At 37.0% G+C, this 11,092-nt stretch overlaps 1 protein-coding gene across 1 annotated transcript in view; it reads right to left on the reverse strand.

The window, feature by feature from the left end:
• Nucleotides 1-11,092, reverse strand: part of LOC107669681 (utrophin-like) — a 252,156-nt gene that overhangs the window by 219,667 nt on the left and 21,397 nt on the right. Inside the window, exons 3-4 of the mRNA XM_016462031.1 lie at nt 2,166-2,227; nt 1,678-1,770 (exon numbers count right to left, since the gene is read on the reverse strand). Coding sequence (XP_016317517.1) covers nt 1,678-1,770; nt 2,166-2,227 — 155 coding nt within the window. The remainder of the gene's footprint in view (nt 1-1,677; nt 1,771-2,165; nt 2,228-11,092) is intronic.

Raw genomic sequence — 11,092 nt, forward strand, 5'->3', positions numbered from 1 at the left:
AGAGAGAGAGAGAGACAGAGAGAGACAGAGAGAGAGAGTTACGCCATACAGACACATTCACAAATGTACAGTACAAAACAGTGCCACAGTATTACTGTGTTTTTGAACATGCTCATGAAAGACCTTGCAATAGGGCTAAGCGAAATACACAACCATTCAAAAGTTTGGGGTTGGCAATGCTTTCGAAAGAAATCTTACTAAAGCTGCAGTTATGTGATAGAAAAAAATTATAAAATCAGTAATATTGTGAAATATTATTACAATTTAAAATAAGTGCTTTCTATTTGAATATATTGTAAAATGTAATTTATTTCTGTGATCAAAGCTGAATTTTCAAAGCCAGTCTTCTGCGTAACATGATCTTCAGAAATCATTCTAATATGCTGATTTGCTGCTCAAGAAACATTTCTGATTATTGTTTTGTACTTTTTTCTGGATTGTTTAATGAATCGAAATAACAGCATTTATTTGAAAAAGAAAGCTTTTATAACATTATAAATGTTTCTAATGTCATCAATTTACTGCATCATGCTGAATAAAAGTATAATTATAATAATAAATACACAAACCCCAAACTTTTCAACTGTGGTGTGGTTTTTTTTCCCCTCTTTTGATGATATTCAATATATATATGTTGATATATATTGTATTTGCTGTAAAATTACTCAAGGGTGATTTTTTCTTTTTTATATATGAAGAACCATTTCAACCAAACAGACTTTGACAAACTGATTTAAAATATTTGAGGAAAGAATTAAAAATCATCTTTTCTACACCGTTTTTCACTAAATGAACAAAATATGTGATATTTTATTTTAATTTTCATATGCAAATATACCAGTGCACGGAAATACACAGCACAATGTACCTACTTGTTACTTATGTGATACTTTGACTTAATACAATATATAAAAAAATAATATTTTTAATTAATCATTATTAGTATTATAAATAAAAATAATCATATTTAAAACAATCAATATATTAAAAATGCCATTCAGACACAGACTACAAACATATGACCGATTCAAGTTTTGAAAGAGCCAGTTTCAAAAGGTTCATGGAAATGAATCAAACTCAACTCTGTTATAAACACATCTCTTAGCAGCATATAAACACTCTCATCCAGTGACATATGAGACAAGAAATTACAAAATGCATCTAGTCGAATGACATTTCACCAACCTTACTGGCCAAAATCATCATAAAGAAACAGTTTAATTTTTAATAAATGAATATTTGATAAATTACCCAGCTCTACCTTACAGTACTATGTAATAAATACTATGGCATAACCATTCCTCACAGTCTGATGCCTGATACATTCATTGCATCAGAATAACAGCGTGCTACTTCACATAAGAGCTACATCTCACATGAGGGGATCCTGTGGAAATAAAACACCGTAATCACGAGTGATGAAGATGAAGCTTACAGCCTCGGTCACTCAAACGCTGTGTGTGTGTGTAACTCAGAATCAGTGCTTGGATGAGGCTAAATATAAACACATCATTCAGACACATTACACTCGAGTGCTATTCAAACCCTCCTAACCGTCAATCATGCACACACACACACACACACACACACACACACCACACGCACACACACACGTACACACGTACGCACACGCACACACACACACACGCACACACACACGTACGCACACGCACACACCAGTGTGTTTCCAGTCAGCCCCTCCAGGAGATCGAGGAGTTTTCTGCCGTCTCTCAGCTCAGAGAACATGTCTTTGATGGGCACCTTCCCCGTCTGCAACACATAACAGTAAAGTAACGCTAGTTAAATTCATTGGTCAAGTTCTTGGTTCTAACGGATGAATCCATTAATTTAATAAAATTATACTTTAAAGAATATTTGTGTCCTTTATATTTCCCTCGTGTGGTAGGCGTTTTATAAGACACTGAAGGTCGAGCTGTGTTGTTAATACAGTCTCTGCATGTCACGCCTAACAAGCACTTCAGTGCTGACTATATTCACGATATACTGAAGAGGAGGAGCCTTGAGTGCATTCCTGCTTAAGGGAAGAACACAACAGTTTCAGATCTCCGGCAGAACGTGAGTGGTTCTTCACGAGACGCCACTCTGAGATCAGCCATCAAAGCGGAAGTTCAGAATTTCAGCGTGAGCTCTGCCGGCACCGTTACCTTGGAGAACTGCGCGTTGATCCACTTCGTGAAGGTTTTTTTCTGTACGGCATCATGTTCGTCTGAATATGAAAGACAGAGGAGGAGAGAGAGAGAGAGAGAGTTTTATAGCATGTGGCAATACAGTAAATGTTCATGTGTGAATGAGCGCATGACACAAACACTGTTGAGATCTGCAGACACTCTCACTTCCACAAACTAAAAAAAGAGCAACTGACACACAACAATTCTGATAATTCAGTTTAACTGAATAAAATGGCCATATCTTGTGTGTTTAGTTTAATTCAGGGACAAATCCTTAGTAATCAAATGGATATCAATATTGGAAGCGGATTCCCAACCTGAATGAGTTTCTTTCCTCTGTTGAACACAAAAGAAGATATTTTGAAGAAAGTTGGTAACTAAAACGTTGCTGGTAGCCATTGACTTCCACAGTATGAAGAAAAAGTGGATGGCTACCAGCAACTTTCTTCAAAATATCTTCTTTTGTGTTCAACAGAGGCAAGAAACTCATACAGGTTTCAAGCAAATGATGAAAGAGTGTTCGTTTTTGAGTGAACTGACCCTGTAAATATCATGGATAATTTTATTATGCTTTCAGTTATTTCTCTCCGCTCTGCTTAATTACATCCACTCCACACAGTCCTGCAGATTTTCCACCCTGCTATTTCCGTGTGGGTCTACTCTTAACTAGAGGCCTTTAAACGAGTTACTCATTGACAGACATCTTTTAAATTGCAAGAACCTTGAGGTGTAGGTTAAGTAAGGGACCAATAAGATGCTTTCTTGTAACTGTCAAAGCACAGCAGCAGAGGCGGAGTCTGTCTAACGCAGGATCAGATCAAAACATTACAGCATTAGCGTTACATTGTGTCTGTAGTTCATATATCCCTGTTCGAATCCACACAGAGCCTGTGTGAGATCCTATTACTGAGGGACAAGATTCCCACACACACACACACACACACACTCACACACACACACACACACGCACACACACGCACGCGCACACACACATGCGCACACACACATGCGCACACACACACGCAAAAGAGTGTTCAGAACAAAAATCACTGTGTAACCAGCGTGAACCAACAGGGATCAAAGGTTAAGACCACCAGCCTGCCGGGTCGCCTGCTCTTTTGAGTGAGTGAGTGAGTGAGTGAGTGTGTGTGTGTGTGTGTGTGTGTGTGTGTGTGTGTGTGTGTGTGTGTGTGTGTGTGTGGATTATGGACAGGAAGTCAGGAATGCACTGCAGGCTACAGAGATGGTGTGAAGGAGAGTTTGTACACCACACACACACACTTTCTCTCTCTCACACACACACATACATACACACACACACACACACACACACACACACACACACATAGCAGTGAGAAACACATCTATCACACACAGGAAAGAACTGATCATCCTCACTATCAACAATGCAGTCATCTCTACTCACACTCTGCACAAGTGCTGCATATGTGAATCTCATAAATACGGTCAAAAACATATTTGGGTTAGTTCATAGTAGAAACATTTATGAGAAAACAGGACCTTTTTTTTTTTGGGATTGCAACATTTTCATGACCATTCACAAGCACGTATGCCTCACAATTCTCAATGTAATGATAAAAAAAACTTCATTCTCATCATGTAATTAAAACTGATTAGTATTGAAACTAATATTCTCATTATTATGTTAAAGGGGTCCTATTATGCTTTTTCACTTTTTCAACTTTAGTTAGTCTGTAATGTTGCTGTTTGAGCATAAAAAGATCTGCAAAGTTACAAAGCTCAAAGTCCGCACACACTGGCCCAGCTAACCAATCACAACACACACTGGCCCAGCTAACCAATCACAGCACATTTCGTATTTCAGAAGGCGGGCCTTCATTTGATACAGGAACTTTTCGAGCCGTTCATGCCAGACTGGGGAGAGAGGTCTTGTAATAATGTAAAATATGTGAAAAATAATGTGTTTTTCGAACAACTTAGTATGAGAGCCTGTTCTAGTACACCCCCAAAACAAAATCATGACTTTGTAAAAGAGCATAATAGGACCCCTTTCAAAAAAATCTAATTCTCTTTTCCACAATGTCATAAAAATCTCATTCTCATTACATAATCTAAAAATAACAAATAAAAACATCACCTTCACATCAGTGTGATGCAAAAATAAAAATCTCATTTTCATTGAGTAATGCAAGCAGAAAAATCTAAAGCAATAAAAAATATATATTGTAAGGGTATAACAATGTGTCACAATGTATTCACAATACTAAAAATGCAACAATAAAAAAATAAATAAAATAAACGTTAAAGGTATGTTATCAGGGAAAGAGTGAAAACATTTAATCTAACATTATTCTGTATTTTTAGCCAACCAGAATGATACTTTTTTTTTGTGATGTCACCATTGGGGAAGACGGACAGGGCTTGAGTAAGGAGCCTTTGGCTCCTATAAGCAAAAAACATAGGCGCCAAAATATATTTTTTTATGTGCCACAGAATAAACATGTTTTATTTATTTTATTATTATTATTGTTTATTTACTGTTTTACATTTTAACATTTCAATCATACTGTCATATGTTTATGTCTCATCTTTTCTTGACTTTATCAGCAGTTTAATCCATCTTGTAGATGATCTGGGAACTAAGGTTCACTAACTTGAAATATACAGTCACAAAGAATTGTTCATTACACAGAATCTGTACCAATATCATGGACCATAAGCATCACTTGGCCACTGAATGTAGTTTGGGCTCCTCCTCAATGCATCCTGTAAATGTTGTCATATGTCTATAGTAGTAAAGAGAATGGGTTCACTTGCCGCTTGAACTCAGGCGCTAAAGCGATCACGCCTGCTGCATTAAAGAGCGCCAAACCCGTATTTATTATTTGAATTTCATTATATATTTGGGATAATTTTAAAGCTGATACTTTGTTTATTAAAACGTAAGAAAGCACAAAGCTTTTTTGCGATTACTGGACGGCAAGTTCGCTTCAAATAATATGAAGTTCACGCATTAACAGAACACAGCATATAGACTAGGGGTGGGGGAAAAAATCGATACAGCATAGTATCGCGATATTTTCCGCGGCAATACTGTATCGATACACGGACGCCAAGTATCGATCTTTTATTATACTATTTGGTAGAATAATAAAATCAATTTATTTACAATCCACTAGATGGTGGTGTTGAGTTTTTTTCTGGTGAGGTCAGCTGGGTCACCTTCAGCATGCAGTAAGTTAGTAAAATAAAGAGGGCGGCATGGGGAAAGTTATCAGGAAAGCCCCGTCCGCGTTTAAATCGTATGTATGGACTTACTTTGGATTTGTAAACAAGGAGGGGATGTAAGTAGGGATGCACCGAAAATATAGGCTACATATAATAATAATAATAATAATAATAATAATAATATATATGTCGCGCCCCGTCTCGCCCCACCCCGCAGTGTTCAGCGCGCATGTTTCACTCTCCTTGTCACTGCGCGGTTTGATGCTCCGCTCAGTATTCAGCTCTATGAAAGTGCATTCCGCTCGTGTACCGCTCATGCTCATCGGAAAAGCAAAGTCTGTTCAAATAACGCGCTGACAGGAAATTTCTAAGCAGTATAGGCCTGCTTGTTCCGGTTTGCAGTAGCGCTACTGTGCTGTAACATGGTGTAGGCTAGTTCAGCTGTACTGGGCAATGTAAAGTGTTACCAATATTAATATCAATTCTGTCCAGTTTTATTGTGTTACTTTCAGTAAAAGTGTGGTTATTTTATTGGTTTGTGTTTTCTTAAATTCAGTATCATTAAAACTGAGTTAAATTTAAAAAGTCTTACAAAATTACTTTATATTATTTAATAAAATAATAAATATTCATTACAAAGCATTTTCGGTTTCGGTTTTCGGCCAAGTGCATCCAGAATTTTCGGTTTCCGTTTCAGCCCAGAATTTTCATTTCGGTGCATCCCTAGATGTAAGACTACATGGAATGCCAAAGCTGACTTAATTAGAAATAAATAAATAAATAAATGTACAAAGACATGTAAAAAAGCAAATATAAATAAAAAAAAATATATATAAATAAATATACAAAGTAAAGTAAAAAAGCAAAAATAAATAATTATTTATAAGTTTATTTCCTTATTTATGTATTTTTTTATTTTTTTCCACATTTATTTTTTCTTTTATTTATTTATACATTTATTTATTTCCATAATACTTTTATTTGATTTTTTTAGAGAAATGTTGTTTTATAGAATAGCTAGGGTATTCGTTATGTTCGTATATTGCTTATTGACGAAAATTCATTAGCCTAGCCTATTTGTTATTACAACTTGTAATCAAGAAAAAATATTTCACAAAATTTCAAAATGAATGCTTGCTGAATGATATTTGACAGTGAACGCATCTCCACTGCATAGCCACATACAATCGTTGGTGTCAGTCGCAAATATTAAGCATGTTTTAGCTAGCTCCGTTCCCATGGACACCTTTTGTTTGATCTGGATATTTCCCACGTAAGACGTGTGATTAATCCGTATCTAAAGCCGTGTCTACATGCGGTGACTAGGCTTGCCGCGATAGACGGTGTTGACCGTGTTAAGCCGCAACACCGGTTACGTCACTTGCCCACCGCGGCACCGACCCCCACCGTCGTTTTGATTATTTATAGCAATAAAAATAATTTAGTTCAGTAAAAGAACAGACAGGACTAAGATCTTGATAAGAATAAGCCATATTAGTAATGATTATAAATGAGAATTGTTAACGATATTGCCAATATCCACATAGCTGACAACTCTACCCGTTGTAGTTTGTTCAAGTTGTGCACGAAATAGACGCTGCTTTTGTGCACTTACACTTCGCACGTCTCCGTCATTTCGATCTCTCTCGTGCCGCTCAACTGAGCTGCGTTTAGCAGGTCTGTGTCAGCGCTGCTGTGCGGCAGAGATGAGGACTGTTTTAAACTCTTTTTAACACCAAATTTAGCTTTTTAACGAACAGTACTTTTTGTTATCAAGTGCACCATTTTGATTTTGTTTGCACGATTCTGAGAATATCATATCATGAGATATCATGTATCAAACTGAATCATGACATAAGGGTGTTGTTAAACCCCTAATACATATATTTTTTTTATTTTGATTGTGACCGCAACATGTTTTCTTGAGGTTCGCCTGCAGATCCGGTCAATCCTACTAAATGTGGGATTTAACAATGGTCAGAAATGTGCAATGATGAACACACACACACATCCCGCTCTCTAACTCTTATCACACTCACAAGCAAACACTTGCCTTTTATCTAAACCCTGACATTCCTCGAGTGACTCTACAGCCCCGCTCTTCACAAACACTGTGTGTGTGTGTGTGTGTGTGTGTGTGTGTGTGTGTACCTAGTATTCCCGATGTGATAGGGACCGAATGTCCCCACAAGGATAGTAATACCAGTAAATATTGTCCTTGTGGGGACATTTTTTGTCCCCACGAGGAAACAAGCTTATAAATCATACAGAATGAAGTGTTTTGAAAATCTAAAAATGCCTGTAGTTTTGTGTGAGTTTTTTTTTCCGCCTTGAGGAAACAAGCTGATGAATCATACAGAATGAAGTTTTCCGAAAATCTAAAAATGCAGGACGTTTTCTGTAGAGGTAAGGTTTAGGGTAAGGGGATAGAAAACACAGTTTGGACAGTAGAAAAACCTTTATATCTATCAAGAGTCCCCATAAGACATCGAAACCCAACGTGTGTGTGTGTGTTATATGAGTGTCCATCAAGCTACGCTGCTCCTTACTGCCTGACTAACTCACTGACTGAAGGCATTTCTGCTATGCTGCATGGAGGAGCACAACTGAATTACAACACACTCGTGTCCTTCAGCAATCCAGAGAAAGGCTGAGGCCCAAGAACACAGAAGACCATCACAAAACTGAGTATAAGACAAACGGTCTCTATGATTATGAGCAGGGCTAGGTTTAACAGCAAAAAAAGCGGGCAAACAATTCCCATACATACCTGAGCCATATACAGAGACCAGAATATGTTATGCTTTATACTTATTTAAAAACATTCCAGTTTACGATGTGCGCGCTCATTTAGATAGCTAGCTAAACATGTGCTGGTTTGTGCGTGTTTTGATCGAATCTGTGCAGGACCTGCTTATATGAGATATATTTTGACATGAGACATTCCATCATGCATAAAATTCCCATAATTGAGGCAGTGGTTCCTCTTCCAGTGTGAACTCCTGCCTGAGCTTGTCTGCATGAATGCAGAGGGAGAAAAAGTTCAATGAAAACACTCGTTTATAGACAGGAATTCAAAAACAGTCATATCATAAATTAAAAAAAAAACAAAAAAAAACTTTCATGTACTTCTGAAGTAAGAGTCTGATGAGCCAAGTGGATATACAATAACATGCACAACTTCATCTCCAGTCCACCATGAACATTTACTGAAACTAAACTGCAAAAATGACTCATGATTATAAGCTCATTAGCATATGACCCACCCACATTTACATGTCCAGTCCTATTCAGAATTCAGCAACTTGACTCGTTCTGATAAACAACAGTATAACTACAAAAGTATGCAGAGGTCAGCCAATCACAACAGAGGTCATTTGCATATAAAATTCTTAAAGGTACAATAGTCAAAAAAACTGTTGTTTTCAGCTAAAATACAAGTCAATAATCCATAATAACACCTCCTCCAGTGAAGTCCATCCTTTTTTGTTGTTTTTTTCACATCAAAATCCACCCACATATTTGTTTAGAGCTGCTTTGGACTGTTTTCACTTGTAAACGGTAGGGCTGTCAAAATGGCTGAAAAACTAAATTCGAATTTTGTACTTAAATATGATCAAAATTCGAATTATATTTGAATTTAAAATGCATAATTTCAGTTAGAGTGAAGAAAAGCTTTTGGCTTCTCTTCTGAGTATAAAATAATGTTTATAAACCAATTATAATGAATTAAGTTGCTTAAACAACTATAAACAAAACAGCATCATGTATGTATGCATAGTTTAATACAAAGGGCCGAAAGCCAATCACACAGAGTACATTTTTCATTTATAAACATGAGATGCAGTGGGATGGGGAAAAAACCCACCATAAAGTCTCGAGATATGTTTTTTCAAAGTTGAACTTGCATTAATTTACATGGCTTTCTAAACATGCGGCTTCTTTTGTGTGAGACGCGAGTGCAACGGTGATCGATGTCCCTCTAGAACAGGGGTGTCCAACTTTCTAAACATGCGGCTCCTTTGTGTGAGATGCGAATGCAACGGTGATAGATGTCCCTCTAGAAAATGCACGTGTTATATGTGTTCTGTGTGAACGGCTTCAGTTTTGATGTAAACGATCTTCTCCTGCATTGATGTTCTCTTTTTCCGCAATATTTTTAATGAACCACGCAGCAGCGCCACATCTAGTGGCTTCAACTGGACAGGCTAACAAAAATATTATATTGCAACGACACTTACATCGTCATCGCATCTCGTGCATCACTGATAAGGCTGCCTCCTTAATGCACACCTGAAATTCGAATGCAACGTTTTTGCATTCGAATGTGGATTTTTATTTTAAATTCGACGAATATTCGAAATTCAACATTTTTTGACAGCCCTAGTAAACGGTGCTTGTTCTGTGCAGATTTCTCTCCTGATTCACACAAGATGACTTTTCACTGCAGAAATCAATATTATGCACTCGATTTTAGCTGGAAGCAACAGTTTAAAGTTAAAAACATATTAATGATGGATTTGTTTCTTAAAAACACGCAGCATTTCTCTCCACAAGATATTAACTGATGGACTGGAGCGGTGTGGATTACTTGTAGATTATTGTGACGTTTTTATCAGCTGTTTGGACTCTCATTCTGATGGCACCCATTCAAACAGCCAAAATTATGTTTGAATTGGTAAGTTTGATTCATTTCCATGAGATGTTTCAAACTGTTCAGTTTAATGAATCGGTTCAACAAATTGTTTGCATCACTCAAAAATTTTCACAAAAGTTGCTGTATTGCTGTATATTATAATACTGCTGCATATAAATAATAATTCAAATAAATTCGATATTGTTTGTTTCATTTACATAAAAACTATGTGGAAACCACACTTTGATCATTTTTTAAAGTAGATATTTACTGTATTTGACTTTTAGCAGTAAAATCTAACTGGCTAGAATGTCTCAAATAATATGGTTCTGAAAACACACAGTCATATACAACAACCTCACAACACCACGCACTAAATATCTGACTTGAACACTAGTGTGCTCATTAACACAACCAACACTGCAGGTGCGCACACAAACACACCTGTATGTAGAGTAAAATACAGCTGCCTACCTCTTAGTTTCACACTGTGTGTAGCCATGGAGTCATAAACCAACAGATGATGGAGAAAAGCAAAGAGAGAACGAAACAAATTCACACTCCTCTTTCCTCTATGTTCAGTCAGTTATAGTAAAGAGTGACAGAAAAACACAGAGAGAGAGAGGGAGGAGGTGGGCACTGGGCATGCATGTTGTGCTCCACTGGTAGAAGACACACACGTCTCTGTGGAATGGCATCCCAGCATGCATAAGAGCGAGAGCATGACCGACTCTGCAGGTCACCCTGACAACCATATGGCAGGTCACCGTGACGACCAAAGTGAACATGATGGAATGGAACGTCGGAACTTTACACTTTCTTTGAAGAAAAGTTTGAAAAATTACTACATTATCAACTTACAGTTTAACTACTCAAATGTGCACAAGAGCCAAGGGTACTTTAATTTTGTGTTGCCTGTATATGCTTTTTTGGGTAACACTTTATTTTAAAGTGTCCTCATTACACGTTACATGTACTTACTATTATAATAACAATTATGCATGCATAATTACATGCAAGTAACCCTAAGCCAAACCCTAATCCTAACCCTAACCAT

This window comes from Sinocyclocheilus anshuiensis, unplaced genomic scaffold, assembly GCF_001515605.1.
Source record: "Sinocyclocheilus anshuiensis isolate Anshui unplaced genomic scaffold, SAMN03320099.WGS_v1.1 scaffold416, whole genome shotgun sequence".
Classification (NCBI taxonomy): domain Eukaryota; kingdom Metazoa; phylum Chordata; class Actinopteri; order Cypriniformes; family Cyprinidae; genus Sinocyclocheilus; species Sinocyclocheilus anshuiensis.